This window comes from Clupea harengus, chromosome 9, assembly GCF_900700415.2.
Source record: "Clupea harengus chromosome 9, Ch_v2.0.2, whole genome shotgun sequence".
NCBI lineage: Eukaryota > Metazoa > Chordata > Actinopteri > Clupeiformes > Clupeidae > Clupea > Clupea harengus.
In genome coordinates this window covers 17,203,519-17,229,143 of record NC_045160.1, presented here as the reverse complement: position 1 = coordinate 17,229,143, position 25,625 = coordinate 17,203,519, and the positions used below count along the sequence as shown (strand labels likewise).

The following is a 25,625-nucleotide window of genomic DNA, read 5'->3' as shown; positions in this document are numbered from 1 at the left end:
TGCCAGAATGATTCTATCAGAGTCATATCTGGACCAGAGCATTCAATCAGTTCTGCCACTTCAATCTGTAGTATAGATGGATATCTGTTTCTCACTACTGTCCTCTCTGTCTCCCTCACAATTAAACACACACATTATACTGGGCGATATGGCTAAAAAAACACATATCTCGATAAGCTGAGGAGAAATGGCGATATACAATACATTACGATATAATACAAAAATTAACAAAGTATAATGTTAAAGTATAAGTATTTATTTGTAATATCAAAAAAGATAGCACAGCATGCTGTCCTATATCTAAATACTTGCATTCAATTGAAATAAAAAAATAAAGACAAATTGCACACACAGCATATCTGAAGTGCTGTCAAAGATACGGCTGTGTGCTTCCAAAAAAAAAGAATAACATTGTAGGCCTACACACAACATAGATGGAAAAGCTACAATCACAACTTCGCAACGATCACGCTTGAAACTAAAATGTTTTGCTTAGCAACCATACAGTTTACCATGATCACCGGAAAAAAATATTCTAGCAACCGTGAAAGCAGTGTAGGACCGTGGGTTTCATTTATTAGGATTTACTGTTTTATGTGGCAGGAAAAAAAAATGTCAACGGGGGGAGGGGGTGACCCTTGGAGAAATATATTTTTTTTTTTTACAGATATAGTGTTTAAACACACACTTTTCAAACATTTTGAGATGCTGTCCTATAGCATTTTGAAATGAACTGTCCTATAGCTGAGGTACATGGGTCCAAATCTGGTACATTTGGTAAACAGCCAAATTTTCCCCCCAATTTTGTTGGAAAATAGATTATTCCAAATTAAATTCGATGTGGGGAAAAATTATGCTTTTAAATTAAGGACCACGCTAAAAGCACTTGTTCATGAAAGTTGGCCAATTTATATATATATATATATATATATATATATATCTATATATATAACGACCTTTATATAGCGGGATAAAGTTCCAAATAGATGATGGGGTATTTATAAATGGCCTTAACTCATTTGTTTTACGTGTTTGATATGTCTTGTAGATTACTCTGTTGTATAAAGGTCGTGAGCAATTGAGAGGCAAGGAGAAACAGATAAGGCGAGACTGGGCACCCTTGTCATAAACTGCGTGATAAACAGAATCATTTAGATGGACCATATTTCCTTTTAATGCAGCCGTTACCATTTTTGTATAATGTCTTTATGGCTCAGAGAAGGCTTTAGCCACGGTTGTTTCTGAGATATAATTTCTGCCTTGTAGCAATAGAACAATTTGATTGGCTGGTCACCATACACACAGAGGTTTATGCGTGCGACAGAGAGCTGCACTGTTCTTCCCTGTTAAAATGTGGTCAGTTTTAAACGCACACAGATGGTGACCTACATGGCCAATAAAAGGCATACTTGATATTACGAATATGGTCATTTCTTTTATCTTGTATAAAATAGCACTGTATATATCAATATTTTCGATATACCACCCAGTCTTAGTGCTCACACTCAGATATGACTCATAGTTGCACTGTGGAGGCTAGGGTGGCTAAGCTGCTGGATCACTGCGCTTAAATTGGTTTGAGGCCCTCTCCTTTCGCTAGAGCCAGCTGAAACCAACCCCCACCCCAACACAAAAAAAAAATCTGTGTGCAGAGTTCTGGATAGTTAGATTGATGGACAGATAGAATTTGACATGGGGGAGGGGAGGATGACTTAGCACTGCCATGAATGATGAAGGGAGGGCTCTTCTTTTCACCCTTCCCCCCTCAGACTACCAGCCTTTCTTTCCCTGATGGAGGTGTTGGATGAAGGGAGAGAAAAGAGGAATAATTGGCCACGATGAGTGAATGGGGGTGGGGTGGGGGGGTCCATCCCTGACGTGCTGCTCTTGTTGTGGCCACAGGGGAGGGGAAGGACTCCCCTGAATGCAGTCCAGGCATCTATTCCCCACATGTGTTGGTTTTGCCTCAATTGTCTGAAGCATAATGGTCTTTACAAAGCAGAGGTAGTGCTAGGCTGAAAGGCGGCTTTAAGAAAGAATGGGGCTTTCCCCCCCCCCCCAACCGGTGAGAGGAATGGTCCAAAAGAAAGCACTCATGAGTCCGTTAAAACAATGGCATTTTTTCGGAAGGGGGTGGGGGGGGGGGGGGGTGCACTCCCCACTCATCCTCCAGAGCCCCACCCTCTCTTCATTCAGGACCCATAACTCTGGTGAACTCTAGCATGGCTCACTTGTTGTTATTGGCCTAAAAACACAGGCACAGACCCCAGCTCCGGAGAGAACACTGGCCATCAGTGGTCATGCTGCTTCCCCTTAACACTGTCCTTGACCGGTGGAATTCAACATGGCAGGCTTGAGAGTGATGGACACTTCCATTATTACCGCCCATCCCCCCTTTTTCTCCCTTAAACACACACATACCCATACTCTGTGTGAGCATGGCTGGATTTTATTGAATTAGAACTTGAGAAATAAGATCTAGTGGAGGCCCTCATTTGTCAGGTGCAATTAAGTAGTCACCATGGACCCTTTGGGTGGAGGGGTGTGATTGCATTAGACTGCATTGTGCTCTAATGTGAGAAACATCACAGGAGTATCTACGATTGAAATTCGCTTGAGTTCATCTCATCCCAGCCTCCAAATTCTGCATCCATACAATAATGGAAGCTGTTATTTGATGAGAAATTTCGGACTGTTTTTGTACAAGCACTGACCCACGGGTATGAAAGTACTGCACCAGCTCCTGTGCCTGCAACCTGGGTTTAAGCAACTGTTACTAAACCTGCCCCCTGAAACTATCCTGACCACAGTAATCAGGACACAATACCCCAGCCCCCCCTCACTCTCCAAAATAAGAAGCAACCTACATTGTACTTATTCATTACTTAAGTACACGGAAACAAAGGCACAAGTGTTGTGTCAGGTGTGGAGAAGCCATGATAAAGCTCCACACTCATCCTTTCTGGGGATGTAACGGTTTGCTATTGCTTTTTGACTGATTGACTATTTTGATTAAAATCCAGAAGCAGAAGTCTCTAGTTTTAACGAGTAACATTGAATGTCTTAACTATTGCAGTGCAATGACATTGATGCTGGCTGACAGCAGTGATTGTGGGAAACAGATGACGAAGAATTTCAGTTGTGGTTACACAGGGAAAATGGGCAACAGCATCTCCCAAAACGTTGCCATTATGTTGATTGCACGCAAAAGGGATATTGTGTAACAATAAAGCATTTATATTAGAGACAGTCTTTACTTTACAGTTTTTTCGAAGCATTTTCTGAGTTAAGTTTAGAGAAGCCTAGCTTGTCTAAGCCTATTGACCGTGCCGCCTATGAGCGAAGGACACTTGCCTGTGGCCCCAAGTATTATAATTCTAAAGCTTTAGAACTGAAGTGATCAGTTTCACTTTCTCCTTTTTTCGCAACAGTTCTTCAGGACCCCCACCTCTGTCTCTCAGGGTCATTCAATAGGCATCAAAGGAGGTGCGGCAGCCTCCTGCAGCTGGGACTGCAGCGCGTGCTGAGGTACTGCTGTGTTTCGTTTTTTGGCCGAGGTTGGGGGTGGCCTGTCCCGCGGCGTGCCAGTGTGCAGTGGACAGGAGCTGGAGCCAGCGCGGGCCGCCGTCTGCGTGCCTCTGCTGCTCCCATCCCCACTGTGTACACGAGTCACACAGCAGGGACCCGCTGCTGCTCTGCTTTAGACTCTACTGTGCTGCTGATTCACACACATAGACTCTCTCTCTCTCTCTCTCTAACATGCCCAGGATCCAGAGGGACTTTAATTATTCAGGTAATGAGAGCAGGAAGTGAAACAGTCGTCTCCCCCCTTCTCTCCTGTCTTTCTGCAGTGTGTGTGTGTGTGTGTGCGTGTGCTGTATCCCCGAGTGCTCTGAAGGAGAGAGGGGGTAGTGATAGCTGAGGCTGTCAGATTGGAGTGACAAGAGGAAGCCTTTTTTCCCCCATTCTGATACACTGATATTCCTGTTGTGTCCGGTCAAAAAACTCCTGCAGTCATTCTCCATAAAATGGCCTCCCTCCCTCCATCCACCCCCATTTTATACAGAGCAAAGCGACATAGAAAGATAAAAAAGAGTGCGAATCATTTAATTTATTATCAGTCGTCTTTAGCTCTCATGACAGTGAAGGATTACAATAAGAGAAGAAGGTGAGGGTGACATGCGGAGAACAGAGAGTGGTGTTGACTCTTCACTGCCACGATAAGATTTATGGGAGAAAGATTACATGGCTTACCCATAACTGTAAGTGATGGATGAATGATGGACACTTAAGAGGTAGTCTGTGTGTGTATGGGTGCATGCGTGTCCGTATACTGGAGTCCATCTGCTTTTCCTACCATTCAAACATATGCACCTCTATTCTTATAATATGGGCAACCCTCACAAGCTCTGCAGTTTCAGCCCACCCATAAGCTGCTGAAACAGATGGGTTCTTGCTCTCAGTAAAGGGCCCTCCTGGCCTGGATGTTCGCGTCTGCTTTCTCCCTGTCTCTCTGTCTCCCTGGGACCTATGCCTGTGGTCTTGCCCTGGGGCACTTTCGCTTGCTCCTCCATGTTCGCTCTGACGACCATGTTTTATTCACAGTGTGTGTACAATACTGCTGGGTTCCTTGTTGGGTGTGTGTGTGCGCTTAGGCATGTGTGTGACTCCGTGCGCGTGCCTGAGTCTCAGGAGGAGGCTGAGGGAAAGAGGCCAATCTTACTCCTCATCTCCACAGCCTTGTCTGCCAGCTTAAACACCCAAGACAGATATCTCTTCACCAGTCCATTTTACCACAAATACATGCTAGTATGTACGACGCAAAAAAAAAATCAACAAAAACCGCTAGCTTTGCTCTATGGTGTCGTCTTTGACTCAACAACAGCACTCTTGAGTTTATTTGTAAGTAAGTGAGATGTGCTGTCTCCATGGTGACGATCCAAGTTTGGCTGTGTGGGTGTGGTGGGGGTGGTAGACAGGTCAGGAGTTCTGGCGCACCTGGCTCACACACTTATTACTGGCGCATACACTCCAACTGCTCACACACTCAATTTGGAGCGGTGTCAGAAAGCAAGCCCACACTGCGCTCTCCGCTAGACAGACTCGACTATACATTACATAAATGTTCATGTATAGGTTTCAGATGATCCGAGAAATTATGGATCACAGATTACTTTTAAAAACAAAAGCCTTTCCGCCATTAAAGCTCGATTTGTCGTGACGTGAGAGCAATGCAAAGGTTATGGGTTGCATTTAGAGCTAATGCAAACTGTGAATTATTTATGTAATGCTCTAACAAGTGTAACCAAATGGACATAAATGGATGTAGGTTAAAACTGATTCATGTATGTCCAACCATCAGTGGATAAAATATTTACGAACAGAGAAAGCACACACATAGTCTACATTTTTGGGTAGGGCACAGGAGATGGGGACGTTATGTTCCGCCTAGTGCATTGCATTCACAATTCATTCCGTATGCAATAGCTTTTGTTTTTACCATTGTCTGGAACACATCCTTTGGTGAGGAGGTATTCAACTTACCTCGGTGCTTCTTGTCTAACTTAAAACACGATTGCTAATGCACTTCAAATCGTTAAAAAAATTTCTACGGGCGTATGCGTCAGAATCTGTAAATTGCAGTGTATTCCTTGTTACCAAAACACGTCATCTAAAAGAGACATGTCTGAGGTAGATGCCCGAGCGCACGCTACTTGAATGTATAATTACGAGACTAGGGGCTAAAATGGACGACACCTCTTAGCGTCGACTTTTAAAAAACAGGCCGGTGGAATGCGTAACTACAATGCAAACACAACATTTGTGTAGCCGTTACTGCTACGGCAGCCGAGAGGAGCTCAAGGGCACTGCAGCATTGTTCTCTTCTGCGCCACCAGATCTACGGCGATAAAACCGGAGAGGGAAAGAGAGGTTATTCATAGAAATAGGCAAAGGAGGAGGGAGCTAGAGAGCAAAAAATGGCGAACAGGAATGCTCTAGCTACTGATGTGAAATGGAGGCAGAAAAAAGGTGGTTATTGATTGAGTGGGTGGATGGAGAAAAAGGAAGGAAAGCTTGAAACGAGAAAAGGAGGGGGAGGGAGAGAGGTTGGTATGAAGACAGTGAGAGAGATATCACAATCACTAGCTGTGAGATGCTGCAGCCCCCTCCTCACACACTTGCAAGCATGAAGCGCCATCATTGTAACTGTCTTATCAATACTCTCTCTCTCGCTCTCTCCCTCTCCCTTTCCTATTTTAATGAAGCCAAGCCTCTAAGCCCCTCAGCCCCACACTGCAGGTTCTGTGTATGTGTCAGAGCTCATGAAACAGACTGGCATATCTGCACATTAAAGTTTAAACGCGTACCAGTTCTGTTCACACAGACGGGCGGCCATTTTGCCCTCCCTGCTGCTCTCATGTGAGTGTGCCTGTAGGAAGAGAGCTTGGCTCCAGCCTCTGACCTGAATAACACTGAAGCCACTCCACTGGCACCCTTAGGCGCGCTGCCACTGATGCCCGCGGTGAAGGGGAGAGACTGTCTTGGTGTCTCAATATGAATAGGAGTGTTCGGCTACTTAGGAGGCAGATTACATTTGTATTGCCTTTGTATGTATGAACTGTTAATCGTCTCAGTCTGTTGTGTGTGTGTGTGTGTGTGTGTGTGTGTGTGTGTGTGTGTGCTCAGCTCCCTAGTAAATGTAAAAAGTGATATCGGCCTGCGCTGGAGGTATGGCAAATATGTTATACCTTTCTGTGTGAGCACTCTGTACCGCTAGTGATGAAACACCTAGGGCTGCATGCCTAAGTCCTTTTGCTGTTCCCCACCATCAAAGCCATATACATGACAGTGTTCTCATGGCAAAGGAAGTTTTTTTTCTGAGGAGTATTTCCAGAGGAAAAAGTGCCTATTGATTAATCTACTCTGGCAGAGTGGTAAGCCGAGGGCTGTGCTGCTGGGCGTGTGGTTGGAGAGAAGAGAGAGTAGGCAGCGTTCTGTGAGCGTGCCCGCAGTCTGGGCAATTGTGTGGAGGTGGCAGAGGAGGAGAGCTGGATCTATATTTATAGGCACGATCCATTGCCCTCAGGCTCTGTCTTGTGTGTTCAACCCTTATTTCAGTCTATCTCTCTCTCGTTTCCTCTGTCAATGTTCTCTGTCAATGTCCTTCTTTAGTGTGTTGTTGTTAGCTTCTGTTAGCGTCCTACTGGATGACTTCCTCATGAACAGAACAATAAAACACAAGGAAGGCATGGTTATTGATATGAGTAATGTCTTTCAGTGTTGTCCGAATCCATTTTGGAACCACTGGTACACACACACACACACAACCACAACACAAGGACACACAGTACCCTGAGACAAATATTTTGAGGTCTGGCATGTGGAATCAGGCTTTGGGAGTTTCTTTCACTGTTGATAACCACTGTATGAAAACAGTTTAAGGTAGGGGGATGCCAGTAGCCTGACGATGTCATACTCATAATTCTAGTCAGAATATGAGTCTGATATCGCTCCATTGGGCTGTGATTATGGGGCGTGTTTCAACCGAACCAGGAGAAAAAATGCCTCTTCGCTCAATTGGTTACCTACAACCAATCAGAACAACGTAGTATGTGACCAGGGGCAGCTGATACATTACACTTTTACCGGATCCCGTAGGAAGGAAGGCAAAAACATCTTTTCGATTGACAAATGCCTTAATCGCGTTTCTCTGTTCCTCTTTCAAAATGAATGCACTGTCAATGTCTAAATGGACTTGAATCTATACATTTCAGCTCTCCAGCGGCAGCCATGTTTGTTGAAAACGAATTCAACTCGTGTGTTGGTGACGTGGTTGGTTACGTTACTGTTGATCATCTGTCCATCATCGTATAAAGCCCGCCTTAACAATTTGATTGGTACGGCCGATATCGAGCCGCAGATAATTTCTCCTCAATGGAGTAATGCCAGACCGAACTTCCCAACCAAAAAAATTGTGGGCGGGGCTAAGTTCGGTCTGGTATCCAGGCTAGGATGCCAGGGAACAGCTGAAAAGAAACTGAGATGATGTAATATAAAACACATGGTCCTTACATTAAACAATACAGAGGCATTCTTTTGAAAAGACATTTGCTACCTGTTCTGCTTGCATTTTAAAGCATGCATATAAGGCAACACATTGTGGTGCTATTTCCATGTTGCAAACAATGAGCAAGTAATCAATATCAAGTTCATCTTTGCACAATACTGGAATAATCAATGCTGACTTAAGTCCCACATAATGAACCTGCTCCTAATTATATGCGCTATTATTGAGAGCATTCAGGTCTCTCACGACACCAGTCATCTTCCCCAGTCATTCCTGTAAGCCTACACAGCTGAGAATATTAATAGCGACGCAGCGGTCAATCAGCCATATCTGAGCATGGTTTCAGTATTCGGGGGAGAGAGAGAGGGGTAGAGGGAGATGCGGAGAGAGAGAGAGGGAGGGAGAGAGGGAGTGAGAGAGAGGGGGAGAGAGATATGCGGAGAGAGAGAGAGGGGTAGAGGGAGATGCGGAGAGAGAGAGAGGGGTAGAGGGTGAGAGAGAGAGAGAGAGAGAGAGAGGGGGAGAGAGAGATGGGTAGAGGGAGTGAGAGAGAGAGAGAGAGGGGTAGAGGGAGAGAGAGAGAGGGAGAGAGAGAGGGAGTGAGAGAGAGAGAGGGGTAGAGGGAGATGCGGAGAGGAAGAGAGGGGCACCTTCATCCTTCACAAACAGCACAAGGTGATCCTGTCAGGGGCTGATTAATCACCCAGAGTCCTCGGAGCAGAACGGGAGCTGGAGCGGCCAATAAACACTTGCGCACGCACACACACATTAATACCCACCCCTCCTCTTTCTTCTCTCTCTCTCTCTCTTTCTCTCCATCTTTTCTCTCTCTGTGTTGGCCTGTACTCTGTCTGTCCCTCTGTCTCCCCACAGTCCACCATCTTCTCCTTCTGTTGGTGTATCTGTTATTCTCTTCCCCCTTTCCCTCTCTCTGATACCTATGCTTCCCATCTATTTGCGTTTGTACTTTCCCACTCCTGCCGTCCTCATACATGTTTTATATAATATGTATATCAAATATTCTGTCACTTATGTTCTCTCTCTCTCGCTCTCTCTCACACATGTACTAACACACACACACACACACACACACACACACATGCTCTTGTTGACGACAGGATTGATACGTCTAGTGACAGGCATGCAGATTGATGGTGAAGCCTGAGACTGTGACCATCTGTACCTTTCCTTGATGGTGACTCTCCATTGGTTTCTGTTAACTGCTTTTTTGCCTCCACGTCCCAGAACCAGTGTCCACTGTTGGCTCGCTGGTCTCAAAAGCATTTTTGACTAATTTGAACTGCATCTTTACAGCCGACATCCTTTGTGGTATAACTTGTCGGTGACGTAATTTCATATTACATTGCCATACTGTGTGCTTTGTTCTTAACATGTACGTGTATATATGTCACTTTCATAAGTTGTGTGTTGTGTGGTGTAAACTCTGTTTAGGTGGTGGCTGACATAGCCACGCTTGTAACTTGAGATTTATGGCCAAGCCAAAAACTGGGGGCTGTCTCCAGAAGAGCTGACAAAGGCTCCGGAATGCAATCGTAGCACATAGCTACTAAGGAGTTACATAAGCCCCTTTCACGTACGAAACCCGTTTATGTATCAGATAAAAACAATATGGAATATATACACGGCAAATTTTCAGACCCGCTCAGTCTTCCATAATGGTAAAGTCAACAGTGCTCACACATACACACACACACACACACACACACATTTGGTGTGAGATCTATACTATGCTATAACTGGCCAAACGCAGTAGCAGGTGTTGCAGTTGTGTACTCGTGGGCTTCTGGTTCACACTGCTGGTCTGGTCATGCTGCTCCCAGCATGTCACAGTATCTGTAATGCTGTTTCCTCTGCAGTTCGATCTCTCTTGGCATCTCTCTCTCTCTTTCTCTTACTCTCTGTCTACATAGTCCTTTCAATCTCTCCATACCTCTCCCAATCTAGTGGGATGCTAGATCGCTATCTCTCATCTCTCTCTGACTTCATCTTTCTTGGCTGTTTTTTATGCCTGTCTATTAGTGTCTATCTATCTGTCTATCTATCTATCTATCTATCTATCTATCTATCTATCTATCTATCTCTTTCTCTCTCTCTCTCACCCCTCTCTTGCTTGTTTGCTTTGCTTTGCTGTTGTGATATGTCATATTGTTGTTTTAGCTTTTGCTGTTGCTCTGCTGTTTTTTGCCTTTTATGATCTGTCCGTTATAATCATGATCTTGCATCCGCTCTCTGTTTCTCTCTGTCTCTCTCTGTCTCTCTCTTTATCTTCCTGTCTATCTGTTTCTATATTTCTGTCCCTCTCTCTCTCTCTCTCTCTCTCTCTCTCTCTCGCTCTCTCTCCCTTTGCTCCCTTGTTTTCTGTTGATCTCGTTGCTTTGGTTTTTATTTTTCAGATTTGCATATCCATTCCTTCTCCTCCTTCATTAGCCTTTCCTCCCCCCACTGAGAATGGCAAGCGGGCACCCCACTGACAAATTCACTTTCTTGTACCAACCAGACAGCAGTCAGAACCTGAAGAGGTTAGTGTAGTGCACGGCACGCCACCGCACCGCACCGCACTACACCACACACACACAGACCCCCACGCACACTCACACACACACACATTCACACACAAAGCATTTGTCACTGCTGGTCATGTTGCACTCTGCTGGATTGGTTGCTGGGGAGATAAATGTGGGTAGGGGGCTTTGGTCACGTGACGTGGAAGAGGAGGTGAGTCCAGACGCAGCCTCCAACCCCCGAGCCCCTACCCCATTGCAACGCACACGCACTCATTTCCACTGCACCAGTGCTAACTGCAAAGGGACAGTGTGAAAGAGGTGCAGTAAGTCAAAGGATGTTTTTCAGTACATTTATATGGTTTCTCTCTCTCCCTCTCTCACACACACACACATATGCTGTCATTCTCTCTCTTTTTCTTTTCTGACGCCTTGGTCCTGGCCCTCAGAAACAGAGTATTCATTTATCCTCTCAGCATTCTTAAATGACCTTTAATTGATTGAATTTGATTGACTGATTGAATTTGTTGATTTAATTGCAATACCATTTGCAGACCTGCAGGTTATTGCAAGCAGGTCAGAACACAATCTGCACACATTTAGAAATCAACACTCTAAAGAGGTTTACCCAGGACCTTGGCCAATGGAAACAACTGAACATTATCTGTACACTGATAACCTTGATTTCTCTTTGAGTTCCAGGCTGACTGTTGTGAACTAACCATTGTGTTTCAGATTTGGCCTTGGTTCATGTTATGTATATTGAATATATGTGTATGTATACCTTTAAGAATGCCTCCCCTGATAATCCCTATTACAATGATGAAAATGTTAGCTCAAATATTTGTTCTAAAATGCTTCGCAAGGTTGTGTGTTTGTGTGTGTGTGTGTTTTTGTGTCTATTGTTCATGCTCTTTGACATATCACCTTGCCCACTCAAAAGTAGAGCTGACAGGATGATCATGTGACCAGCTGTGTATCACCACCCCCAATCCATATGCCCACCTCATGCCCCATACTAGTGCCAGGGCCAGCACCTTCCATTGCCACATCCCACACTGACTCAAACACAGCTGAGCTCCATTCCTGCGTGCGTGTGTGTGTGTGTGTGTGTGTGTGTGTGTGTGTGTGTGTGTGTGTGTGTGTGTGTGTGTGTGTGTGTGTGAGTGTTTCTCTCTCCTCTCTCCTCTCTCTTTCTCCTCTCTCTCTCTCTCTCTCTGGGTTTTCAGAGTTCAGAGGTCTTGCCCTACATCAGCCCTACATTGCTGATCCTGAGCACAGGGCTTTTGCATGCAGCTGTCTGCCTCTCTGTGTTTCCTCTCTCCCTTTCCCCCTCCTGCTTTTTCTTCCTTCCTTGGGGTGCTGTTCTTACAGCTACATGTGTCTCTGGGCGTGCAAATACATGTAGCTGTAAGAAGCTACATGTGTCTCTAAGCGTGCAAATACACACACACACACACACACACACACACTCGCACACACAGACACGCTGCATTCACATAAATGCGCACATGCGGTGAACCCAGCTGGTTGCTATGGTGCCCCTGTGATAGCCGAGGCTTGTGGGATATGCCATTGTGTGCTTCCTCTGTTTGTTTTCAGGATTAGTGTATTCTATTCAAAAATCCCCCCCTTTGGCTCAGTTCTTAGATTGTTATTGAGCCATGCGCCCAAAATCCAGTAGCATTTTCAGAGGCAAGGAATGTACATTTCTCCCTGAGACAATGTGAGCTGTGTGTTTGTGTTTGTGTATGTGTGAACGTGTGTGTATGTGTGTGAATCTATGCTTGTATGTGAGTGGTTAAATGCCTGAAGATGTGTCTATGTGGATGTAGGTGTCTGTTTATGTGTATGAGATCGGTGTCCATGCTTATATGCATGGTTGGAATATGCGTTTCGTGTGATGCGTGGAAATTGTCTTTTTTACATTTTTTCCAGGTTTTCACAGGTTATCATTTTAAGTGTCGGTACACAAAGGAGTTCCTTTGGAGCAGAAGGGACTTCAGCAGAGACTGTTCTGTTCTGTGTCTTTATTTGATCTCCCTCTCTCTCTGTCTGTCTGTCTCTTGCAGTAAGAATAGACTGTCTTCCAATATGAACCCCGTTTATAGTCCCGTCCAGCCCGGGACACCCTACGGAAACCCCAAGAATATGGCATATGCCGGTAAGTGTATTAAGCAATTCGCACACACAGCCAGACACACACACACACAAACACACAAGCATTCATACATAAAGAGAGAGAGAAACCGTTACCAGGTACATTATCTTATGATCTTTCTTTCCCAAGTAAGTCACACATCACCAAATGAATTCACCGAGATATAAGATTAATGTTCATTCATGTCTATTTTGATGATATCTCTCTGACGTGGAGTAACTCAAATGATGCCCATTGCATACTTCATATTTTTGGCTTACAGCAGTATAGAATGCATGCATAGAGGCAAATTACACCAGCTTTTATGAAAGAGAATCAACTGAAGTCAACTTAGCTTGTAACCACATTCTTTTTTTTTACCCGGCAGTATCTTAAGACCTTCTACAGTACTTCAATAAGAAAAACTGTGGCCACTGAGGGTTTGGAGGTGGTTACTGTAAGACTAACGACATTCAATAGATTCAATCAATCAGCGCTCAGTAGTCTCCCTAGATTAGTGCATTGTCATCATGCATTTGTGAATCTCCTGAGAAGGTCCCTGGGAAATGCAGACACCCAGAAGTTAATTGAATAAATACCATTTTGGCTGCGCAAGCCGATCACATGGCCTCATTAGAGTCTCTAAACGATCCTTTTTAGAAGTTCTGCTGAGAGGGAGAAACACACTCTCTCTCTGTGTGTGTGTGTGTGTTTGTGTCTGTGTCCTTGTATGAACGCACCGTCCTGTTCCAGTGTAGCAGTCACCGGAGTGCTTCCTGTTTGTCTCCATGGCAACAGCCTCACTGCGCTCTCTTTTCCTCTCACCCCCCCTTGCTCCCTGGCATGCGTGGGGGGATCTCTTCCTGTGATTCAGAGCCTCACTACTTCGCTCCCGGAACCTCTCACACATCTCCTCACCCTTTCCTACACCCCCTTCCCCCTCCCCCTCCTTTCCTCTCCCTCTCTCCTCCGACCAACCTGCCACACCACGAGCTTAATACCCAGAGAGAGCGAGAGAGAACACCACTTCATTACTGTCTCATTAGTAGTGTAATTCTAATCTAATGGTGGAGAGGGTGATATTGGTGCTTTGTTAACAGGAAATTGGAGTGGCAGGATCCGTGTGCACCTGTAGTGTTGGTAGTCTATGTTAAAGGCAGCTGCAATGACAAAACAAGGAGGCATCAGGACAGTTGTCATTATGCAGACCTCAGTGTCTACCAGCTGAGAGGGAGAATGACAGTGAACACACACAGTTTATTAAGCTCAGAAAACAACCTTGAGGGAATAATAGCACGCCATGTCCAAAGTCAAGTGATTCTATGAGAGGTGTTCACTGTAGGAAGTATTTCTGGTGTTAAGTAGGCTCGTCATGTAGAGCTTTTCCTCTGATGGTGTTTGGTGGGCTGGATTAATTCTCAGGGTGCTCTTGAGACGGATGTGAAGGATGAACGATAGCCGCCGAGTAGAGTGCAGGTGGAGAGGTATAAGACCTGAACCGACACGAAACTACAGCTGAGTAGGAAAGACAGAAGAGGAGTCAGATGAGAGGGATATCAGTAAAGCTGTTCCTCAGAAGACAGTTCAGAGGACATTTAGACCCCTGAGATTCTCACAGGCACTGCTACAAAAGTAGATGATGGATGGTGAGAAAAGGAAGAATTTGATGGATGTTTAATTGATGGGGCTGCCTGCCTGTCTGTGTTGGTTTCGCCATATTCGGTACCAGTGCTAATCTTAGCCGGCCGAGTCTATCAGAGACGTGTTAATCCCCGGGGCGATGCAGAGATGGGTTTATTTGTAGAGAGTGAGCAGACCCACATGGACACATGGCCAAACAGCAGGAGGCCTCCCCCCCTCAGGCAACACATGCTGTCTGCGGTTCAGGCGCTGCTCAGCATTGCTCCAAACATCATTTTGATGTTTCGTGATTTCACAAAAGGCTATTTATATATATAACTGTGTTAGGGAGAGACCACGCTCACCTGCTCCTTAAGTGGTGACGCTGATAGTTGGGTGCTGATAGGCGTTGATCCGTCTGCAGTGTGTTTCAGTGCCCCAGGGCTATTCGTTCAGCTCAGAGAGAGAAAGAGGACATGGCATCATTTGAATTCAAGGCTCAGGGAGGTGTTTGAAACATGCAAAACAGGCCCCCATAGTCATCTGAAGGGGACGGTTTTCCGGAGGTTTCCTCCATACGGTGCACGCACGCACACACACACACACACACACACACTCCGCGGCTGCACTCAGTGAGGGGGAGGTGTCGGTGGAGTCAGCCGAGTGTGTCATACACGGGCAGACGATTTGTAATGAACGCCATCTGTGCCCTGTCCGGCTCCGCCCGCGCTCCACTCCGCTCCGCTCGCTCCGTCCACAAGGGTCCTAACCCACGGGCCGCCGTCCCCGCTCGCAGTGTGGCCTAATGACGGAATGAGGACAAACGGGACGCGACCACTGGCTTTATTTGAGCTGGAAATTTGAGGGGCCCGAAAACTAGCGCCAACCAACCAGAGATGAAGAATGACTTGTAACGAGTCAAAACGCACAGGCACACAGATGCACACAAGATGGCCGCCTAGGAAATCGATCGTGTAGCAAAAGAACGTGCAGTGGAATGCCTGTGGTGTCGTGTTTTACAGCGACACACGTGCACTCTGTGTCTCTCAGACTTTTGGGTGTTCAAAAATCTATTTCTGTTTCTAGGTTACCCGTCAGGCTATCCCACCGCAGCTCCTACCTACACACCTAACCTCTACCAGACAGGGAGTCCAGGGTATCCACCAGGTAAGAGCGCACACACACACACACACACACACACACACACACACACACACACACACACACACACACACACACACACACACACAGACCTGCATGCCATATATATAACATTTCATATAAATGTATACTTAGCTCCGAGACGACACAGTACAAACTGGCTTTGTATACATTCATGCCTGAGCCAGCTGGCATCCATAACATTAACAAGGTAAGACCACACACACACACACACACACACACACACACACACACACACACACACACACACACACACACACATACAGAGAAATGTACCCACCCTCCTTCACCAGTATAGTCCACACATACACACACACGTGTACACTCTTGCTTATGTGCCAGTGTCATCGAAGTACATTGCCCAATGACAGCAAATTAGGTGTTTTGTTTGTAAAAAGAGCTAGCACAGTGGTGGCTGATATGTAGCAGCCAGTACAGATGGTGTGATGGTAATGCTAAATCAAGTATTTATAAAGCACATTTCATATGACAAACACAGACTCAATGTGCAGTAGGGCTGTGCAATTAATCGAATTTTGATCGCGATTTCAATTTTTGGGTCAAACGATCTCCAAACTCATATAATCGAATTGAAACGATTTATTTGCACAATTCAGTCCTTCCCCAAAAGCATTCAACGCGGCGAGAGGGAGTTAAATATTTAACTGGCATGTGGCATCAGGAAGTATATGCCACTGGCAGGAGGCGGGACATGCCAGTGAGCCGCCAATCAGCAGCATCGACCATTGACAGCCAATTGCACAGACGTTCATGCACATACGACAGCACAGGCTCTAGCCAATCAGATCACGTTTATGGTCACGGCTCAAGAGCGCGAAGCAAAAAAAAAATAGATGGCGGACCAAACTCCGTAGATAGTCGTATTTGTACCTAAAAGTTGTTTGTTTTACTTTTTTTTGCTTATATTTTTATAAAGTTACTGAGAAATAGACACTTTACAATGTAAAAACCCCATTATTGTAACTCAAAAATATGTCTGAGTGGATTTGCGAGGTGTCTGAGCTACCTATCATTCACTTTGAATGGGGACCCGTCAACCTTGATGGATCAACGCATTCCAACGCATACAGTGTAAACAACAAATACAATTTTTAGGGAGAAATTTCAAAGTTCTCAGTAAATAAATGCATCATGTTTTCAAACTCAAAATTAATCGTTTGAATAATCGTGATTTCAATATTGACCAAAATAATCGTGATTATGATTTTTTCCATAATCGAGCAGCCCTAATGTGCAGCATAGACTCTCAGAGAATGCTCATTTACTAAGCATGCTGGAGTATCTCTAAGTGCAGCTACCTCAGACGCAGCTTGAAGTGAGGACAGTGGAGTTGATCAAAACCTCTGACCTGTAATGACTATTGTGTAAACACTGACCTGTTTGATAATAGAATCCCTAGAGCTCCACTTGCAAATAGTGTCACTGAGGTAGCTGCTAAAGTGCTACATTTGAAAATACAAACCCAAGCAAGCCCCTCTGGTAGCAAAGTGTCTTGTAAACAGCCATGACTGAAGTCTCGGGGCTAAGGGAGTCTAACTGAAGACCCGGGCAACGCTGTTAGGTCACGCTGCGGCGTCTGGAGAGAGTGTCTGTAGCAGCAGGGCATTTGGCTTCAACCCTGCAAAACGCTGTTCATCTCAGCCAAACAGATGGACCCTCAACTGCCCATCCTGAACTTCAGGGTTATAGACATGCTGCTGAGGCTCTGTCTGAGGCGCCGCAAAACACAGTTTCAACTGCATTTTTATTTCCTCACGTAGCAGTATTACCAATGAATAATATAATTTTGCACCATAAAGAAACCAAAGCAAGAACTCCCCTAGAACAAGAACATGGTGAGAGTGGCAAGGAACATCTCTCTTTCAATAGAAAGGACATGGCCCATCTGTCCAGTGATGAGGAGAAACACACAATAAAAGGACTGAACATGAAGTTATACATGTGATAACACATGTGCGTACAGGAGCACAGACAGCTCTTTTTTTATCATTTATCAGTAGTTAGGACGTATTCATCATGAAACTTTGCACAAAATCATGTGACCCAGTAAGCCCTCTCTGTACCACCTTGTTGTTGTATGTGTAACATCAAAGAGCTGCTGAAATCGATACAGAACTGAAGTGAGATGACAAGTAACCGAGTCAAAGGGGTAGGCGGGTGGGGTGCCAGAGGTCCTGGTCGCCGTGGCTCCATCCACCAGAATCACCCTTCTAGAAAGAGCCGACAATATACACAGTCATCCCATGCACTGATGCACACACACACACACACAAACAATCCTCTTTTACCATGTGTGTTCCAGTGCTTCCCCTTTAAACATGATCAGTTTTTATGGCTCTCTTGATCCAGTAAAGTCTATTTGTAGGCTTGAAAGCCACCACAGGCAGATGTTGAAATGTGAAGCTGTAAAAAAAATGTTAAGCCTTTTTTATTAACTGGAGATTATGATCCAGCTGAGTTTAATGTAAGCCGGGGCCGATGAGCTATCAATACTAGCACTCAGCATTCATCACTTGGACACATGAAGAAATAATGGCCGATGGCCACAAACGTAAAGGCGAAGATGGACGAAGTAGCATTCTGTTCTCATCTTCTGTGTAGATTGATTGATTGCTAATGATAGTTCCCTTGCTAATGTTAGTGGTGCTGGCAGTCAGAGTCTGAGTGCAGTTCTCTCTGCTGTGGTAGTGATGCGTGAAGGAGGTGCTTGATGACGTGAGGCTAACATGTTCACATTTTTTAAAGGGGTAGTTCACCCAAATGCTCTCATTGTCTACTCATCTACATGCCAGTAGAACTCTGGAATAGGTTTAATTTAATTTAAGGATACATTTTCATTCTGTACTAATGAAGTGAATGATGACCAGTTATTTCTGTAAAGTTATAACACATTTTGGGCTATATTGACAAGAATGTCAATAGGTGACTACTGACATGTTGATCTTGTTGACATGATTCTTTTTGTAATTACCATACAATATATATTTTTCTTATAAAAGAAAAATATAAGCCCGTTGATGTATGCGAGTAGCTGGTTTTGCTGTGGGAAACCTGCCAAATATGCACACAAGCTATGCTTTAGTTATATGACTCAAAGGCTGTAATGGCGTGGTCCATCCTCTGAGTGTGCAGAGAGCACAGAAATGGCCCCGAGGCTTTGTTCCTTTCTTCTCGGGTGCTGTTTTTTTGTCTCATCATCAAGCAGACTGTGAATGGTTGAAGGGCTCCCTCTGGTGGCAGACATGGTAGTTGCACTGCACACTGCAGCCAAAAAGTGGTTCAAGGAATGAATGAATACATGCACTGCGCATTCACCACTTTATGGCTTAGAGAAGAAAGAGCTGCTTCACCTTAGAGAGGTGGGGGCAGGGGAGGGCCCGAATATTGATATAAGGAGAGAGTGGAGGAGAGGAGATATGAGAGGAGAGGAGGCAGAAGCTGTAGCGTGCCGTTCTGTGCTATGTGTGTAACCACCCTGCCCTTGTTCTGTTGTGTGTGTTGGGACAGTGCTGCTGGTGAAGCAGAGCTGGCCCCAGAACCCTGCTGGCCCCGGGGCCACAGACGGCTCCTATGACCTGGCCGTGGACGCGGGCTCTGAGAGCAGGCAGTACCAGGCCTCGTCTGCAGCATTCAGTAAATATAACCCCTATCTACTACATGACTGTTCCTGACGACAAGGCACTATCATCACAATACACACACACACTCACACACAGTAAATATAACCCATATCTACTACATAACTGTTCCTGACGACAAGGCACTATCATCACAATACACACACACACTCACACACACTCACATTTGCCACTAAAGCTCATTTGCACTTGTGATTTGATACATGTAGGTCTTAGCATATCTTGGTATGCTAGTATGCTCCACCAATTCCACAGATTGATTTCAGCACAGTGTTAAATTGTAGATGGACAAATGTGGGCACATGAAGTATACCTATGATTGCTTACCTCCTTATTTATGTCATTCCAACTACACTTGAAAAGCACAGAAGCACACATACATACATACATACATACATACATACATACCCTCAAATCCAGCAATAGGTCTCAACCATAGCATGCAGCGCAAGTACACCTCATGGCATATCACACTCTGCTTGCTCCAGTGAAGAGTGTTTTGGCAGCTTAACATGCACACAAACATTCTTTTTTTCTTTGCTCTGTCATACTCACTAACTGACTTGAGTGAATGGAACAGCTCAGGCCTCAGGAGGCTTTAGCGGTTCAGATGTGGCCCAGTGGTCCTGTCTGACCACACTGCACTCTTCCCTGTTTGGCCAACAGATGCTTGAATGCACTTCATCCAGCACAAGACACTAGTGTAGCTGTTCCTCGGGGAGTCAGCATAGTGTACCACATGCCATTGAGTAAAGCTAATGTGCCACTCCTCAGAGGATACTATCAGCTATCAGAAACCTGCTGTCATCACTGGAAGACTCAGGGGGGGAGCATCCATTAAATGCCACGTCCTGTATTATTTCAGTGGCAAGGACTTAAGCATTGTCGGAATTGACTCAGACAGTAAACTTATTATCAAAGCACTCAGTCAGTTAAATCAGGTCTAGTGGTATGCAGAGACAGAAGTCCACGGGCACCAAGGGCCCCTCAGGGAACACTTGATAAGGCCACAGAAAGGTCACCATGGCGATTTAGTGTCATTACACGCGGCATAACAGAGACGCATTTATCATGGACATAGGGATTCTCAGGAAGTGGTGTCTCCTTTGAATTTTGGACTGTGTTTGTGGGAGCTGATCTCATGAATGTTGTTGTTTTTGCTCTAAACTGATCCATAAACTACATTCATTGTTGTGTCTAAAACCTCATTAAGGCCATGCTGTAACCTAAATGTTTTTGCTTTTGTCTGTGTTGTTGCTGTTCGTGTGTGTGGGATTTGACCATTCGTCTGTCATTCAATAAATTATGGTGTGTTGTTTCATGGAGATTGCATGATGGTCTTTAAGACTTTTGTTGGCATGATATTGTCATCTAATAGATCTAATGCTCTATAATGTGTGTGTTTGTGTGCTCAGAGTGCTGGCTCTATGTCAAAAATAACACTGGGCTATGAAAGAAAGAAAATGGCACTTCGAGTTTGTCCCTTATGGCGCATTTATATTGAGGCAGTAAGACAGCCCTTGCAGTATCCTAGCTGCTGAATGACAGTGCAGACAGCGCTAGTCAAATTCAGATTGAGATGCTGAAGTTGCAGGGCTCGCCACTGGGGGGAGCACAAGATATCAAACGATCCAAACATCCAACTCACCGGACATCGCTTGACAGCTGTGAGCCATCTTACTCCTGTCTTTACTCTCTTTGCGTCCGCCCCATGAACTCACTCTTGTCTCTTCTCTCTCGTTCCCTCTCTTCCTGCGACAGGATATACTGCAGGGACGCCCTACAAAGTGCCCCCCACCCAGAGCAATGGAGCCCCTCCACCTTACTCCCCCTCCCCCAACCCCTACCCCGCTACCATGTACCCCATCAGAAGTGCCTTCCCCCAGCAGAACCTCTATGCTCAGGTAAGTCATGCTCCTCTGCACTCGTATGGATGGATATATGTGCACATATCTTGAGAAATTCTTCTGATGGTCAGCATGAAGACAAACACGTCTGTAGCAGACATAACATACACATTGACCCAGGTGTGTGCATATCATGACCAACTGTCATCCACTGCCTGTCAGGAGAGGCATCAGGTCCCTGTCTCGGGTATCAATATTTCATAGAAGCAGGAGATAGTAAAGAGTGCAGAATAAGGATCAAAATGTAACCGAAGCACAGAGCTTAAGGAGTCCAACACATTGCCACATAATCCTAGAATGTAACAGAATTATGCTTGCCATAGGGATTTATCTAGGATATACAGTAAATGTTATAGTTAAATATACTGTACATTCTTGCCCTTGTCTTGTATTTTAAGTATTTTAAAACTCACTATATCATGTTATTTAAAGCAGCAATAAGGAGTTCTGTTCCAAAACTAGCATGCTAACTACCTAAAAGGCATGCAAAAAACAGCCCAGTTGACACTGATAGAAGCTTGCCAACACACTAACTGGTGTCTTTTGGCAGTATAGCTGTAAATGTCATGCTGTGAAAGCTTTTCTTCCATTTTTGCAAGGTGTTCCAGCCAGGAAACACAGAACTACATAGTGCGTATCCTGGATGGATAGTGGGAAATACACAGGTGTTTATCTGTCCTTCACATGACCATATGCTATCAAAATGAATGTGAGGATGTTACCAAAACTAGTTGCCTATAAAACCATACCTCAAAAAGTGTCAAATTGTTGCATAGTGTTACTTTAAGCAGATAAGCAAGCATGGAAATGAAAAGACTGCAGGTGCACATGTCATTACTGGTTGGATTCTCACAACTATGAAAAGAGATCCGTGCCATTATTAAACACAATCACTCCAGTACTCAAACGCAAGGTTTTTCTGAAAGGATCCCTAGGAAACAAACATAGTGGCACGGGGCGGGCCATAAACAATCCCAGCCAGTCAACACAGTGCTTCAGCAGCACGGAAGGGGTGTAATTTGATTTGATTGATCAAATATCAACAAACCTTAAGCTCAAATATCAACAATTCCAAAAACACATACCGGTATATATTTTTCTCATCTCTATTCAACCTCTGTCTGAAATACCCGGTTAGAGCTCCTGTGTCTTTAAGCTCCCCCCATCAGTAAGCTCTGTTTGGTCTGCCAGGCGGACAGTAAGGATTGTGTTACGGGATTGCATCATCTTGTAACAAAGGAAAAGGGCCGGAATTCCAACAAGGTGTTTCAGGCAGCTGAAAAAAGTGGTTCTTGTGGGAGAAAGTTACTCCCTCTGGCATGTACTTTGGGCTTTGTAACTTTGCAGACTGTCTACATGCACAACAAATATATATATAACACACTAAAGGAAAGGGGAAAAAAGCATAATAGCATAAATAACTTTAATGAAATCCAATTGCTGTCCAGTCTCCACCTCCTGCACGTGAGATGGCGACACAGTAGTTGTCAGAATGCTCCTTGTACGTATAAGGTATGCACAGTGATTAGCTAAATCTATCCACCTGGGGGAAGTAAGACCCAATGATGGTAATCGCCAGGCCAAAGCTGTCAATCAGCCACTCAACTTAACTCAATGTAATCATTTGACAACAGGTTTCCTTGTAAATCGTAGATTAACCTGCATAACAAATTCCTGAAGAAATGTTGGATGAACACTGACAGTTTAGCTAATCGCTGCTTACCCTTTCACAAGGAGCAGTGCGATACCTACCGAGACATCATCTAGCAATTGCATTTCATTAAGGCATGATCACCGCACATGTCTGAAGGAAATGCAATGTAGACTGTTGATTGTCAGGTTAAAAATGATACACAATGGAATGCAATGTGGCTTTGTCGATTTGTTTTACGAAGCAAGTTCTTTAGACAGTGAAATGCAACACAGAGTTGATTGAATTTGTGGTACAGCATGATTTCTTCACTTGATAACAAAACATTTCAGCTAGCGCGGTGGCAATGCAGTACAGGTCATTGCATCTCATCATGACACATTTACTGTGGATCCCTTCAGAAAATGACACATTTCCTGCAGTTGATTGGGCTGAGTATTGGCACAGATGACCCCAGTTTGATTTGATAGTGATTCACAAGCTAACGATTTGATCCAGTCCAATTCAATTCAAGACGATTTGATTTGGATAGGAATGAGATATGAAATACTAGCAGCTTTCCATATTTACACAGATGTTAAAAAAGCTCAAAAGTAGAGTGTCCACAGTGCAGTAGGTGTACACCCCCTGTGCAGTACCTATGTCTATTTGATCATCAGTGAATTGTGTGCCCATGTGTAAATTGTGTTCCCATACCCATACCATCCGGTGACTCAAGTCGAGTCAGGCTTGGAAGTGCCTCTTCCAGTCGTCTCTGTCTTCCATGCAGCTGGCCAACTCCTGAGTGCTTGCAACCCCCCGCATCCTTCATAAGCAAGTCGACTAAGCTCATTTTGGGTCGACCTCTGGCACGGGTCCCATGAGTTGGTTGCCATAAGAAGGGTTTCCATAACCCTTGTCTTATTGCTCGTAATATAGACGGAAATCCAATCCAATGTGCTTTAAATGGTGGCCAAAAGACCAGGGAGGCTTTTTGGCAGTGTGTTGCTGTAAATTGCAAGGCTATGTTGTCTATTTTGTCCGTTTCATCCATATTTAATATGATTGAAATGCAAGGACATCTAGAATAGTCTAGCTAAATATGTAAAAACTATTTGGATAATTTAATTATAGCCTACACATTGACCTGTTACTCACTCTTAATTAAGTACTTTGAATTACACTGTTAATGAAGTACTTTATAGTAATGTAGCCTGCTCCCTGGGCTACATTTATAAGTATAATGCTAAGGGGTGAAGAATAACTTCATTCTAACAATAATTTCAACTGCAACCCCAGTGGAAAGCGTACTGGCAACAAGTCAGGGTTAAATTGAATATGTTTATATCAAGTGGTGGGCTATGCTAAACTGGAGGTCCTCCTCTAGCTTTTCCAGGCAAAGGAGTAATCCATCGCTAGGCCCATAATGGAGAGGGTCTATGGGGAATCAGTTTGATTAGATTAGATTCAACTTTATTGTCATTGTGCAGAGTGCGGGCACAAACCCAATAAAGTGCAGTTAGCATTTAACCAGAAGTTCAAAAATAGAGTATTATTTACAGATAAGTGCAGGAAAAGTTAGTACTACAGCATAAGTGATGCTATATCTTACAGCATGTACAGTGATGGACAGTGGAGAGTTACAATATAGAAATATTATATATGTAAATATTTTAAATATGTTTGAACAGAAGAGAGGTGGACAGATTTAGAGAATAGAGAGTGCAAATGGACAGTTGTATGTACAGTATGAACAGCATATGTACGGTTGGTTATATGTATAGTAAGAGTGTAGGTGGTTTAGACTGTGCAAAAGTGTTGTTGTAAATGACTTGGTCGTTACATAGATTACTGTAAACAGTGCATCCCTGCAGGCTGTCTCGGATGCTCAGATCGCAATATGACTTTTTCATCAAATCGTGCAGTCCTAATTAGTATCAAAGGTCATTTGATATCCATGGAAGCAGTCATTATATGGATCATTAGTGAAGCCCATTTCCATATGTCATTAGGTGTGCATAGGTCCACTGGGGTATAGATTATTAGGTGATCAAAGGAAATGGGTGGATATTGGTCTCTCGCTGGGCTGAAAAGTGCATGAGTTAATGGTCAATGGTCAAGCTGTATGTGAAATACAGATGCAGCAAGTGATCCCTTGTTGCTTTCTCTTCGCAGGGTGCTTACTACACACAGCCCATGTATGCGGCCCAGCCGCATGTAATCCACCACACCACCGTGGTGCAGCCCAACAGCATGCCCTCTGCAATCTACCCGGCACAAGTCCAGGCCCAGCGTTCCAATGGCGTGGCTATGGGCATGGTGGCCGGTACCACGATGGCCATGTCAGCAGGTAACACTCTTGCCAACTGAAGCCCATGTAGACAGACACAGTCTCTCACACTAAAACACACAGACACAGACTCTAAAACAAAACCATTCACACCTAGACCGTCTCTCAAATTAAAATATATATACACAAAGAGAAAGTCTCTCAGACCAAAGCATATACACACATATAGACACACTCATACTGAGACACACAATCACCCAAATGCACACACACGTTTGAAATTTAAACATAACAGTATAGTATACTAATCTCACATCTGTAAAACTAGGATGTTATGAGCCAGTTGTTATGAGCATTGTATGGACAGTGGGAGAGACAGGAGCGTCCCAGTGGCAGAGGGGTTGATGGTCCTCTCTTCTCTCCTCCAGGCACCCTGCTGACCACTCCTCAGCACAATCCTATGGGAGCGCATCCCGTTACCGTGCCAACATACAGGCCCCAAGGAACCCCTGGCTACAGCTATGTGCCACCTCACTGGTAGAGCTCATCTACCATATCATGTAAGGATGTCACACACACTCATGCACACACATGATGGGAAAGTGTG

General features: G+C 44.6%; 1 protein-coding gene across 3 annotated transcripts in view; it reads left to right on the top strand.

Annotated features, from left to right (window-relative positions):
- The window catches only part of fam168a (family with sequence similarity 168 member A), a 37,653-nt gene that overhangs the window by 7,615 nt on the left and 4,413 nt on the right, over positions 1-25,625 (top strand). The window contains exons 2-8 of one of the 3 annotated variants that reach the window (XM_012824088.3): positions 10,483-10,608; positions 12,663-12,754; positions 15,437-15,517; positions 19,061-19,186; positions 20,953-21,095; positions 24,904-25,078; positions 25,447-25,578. In XM_012824088.3, coding sequence (XP_012679542.1) covers positions 10,538-10,608; positions 12,663-12,754; positions 15,437-15,517; positions 19,061-19,186; positions 20,953-21,095; positions 24,904-25,078; positions 25,447-25,559 — 801 coding nt within the window. In that variant the 5' untranslated portion in view covers positions 10,483-10,537 and the 3' untranslated portion in view covers positions 25,560-25,578. The remainder of the gene's footprint in view (positions 1-10,482; positions 10,609-12,662; positions 12,755-15,436; positions 15,518-19,060; positions 19,187-20,952; positions 21,096-24,903; positions 25,079-25,446; positions 25,579-25,625) is intronic. The other 2 variants (XM_031573705.2, XM_031573706.2) reach the window with 2 other exon arrangements.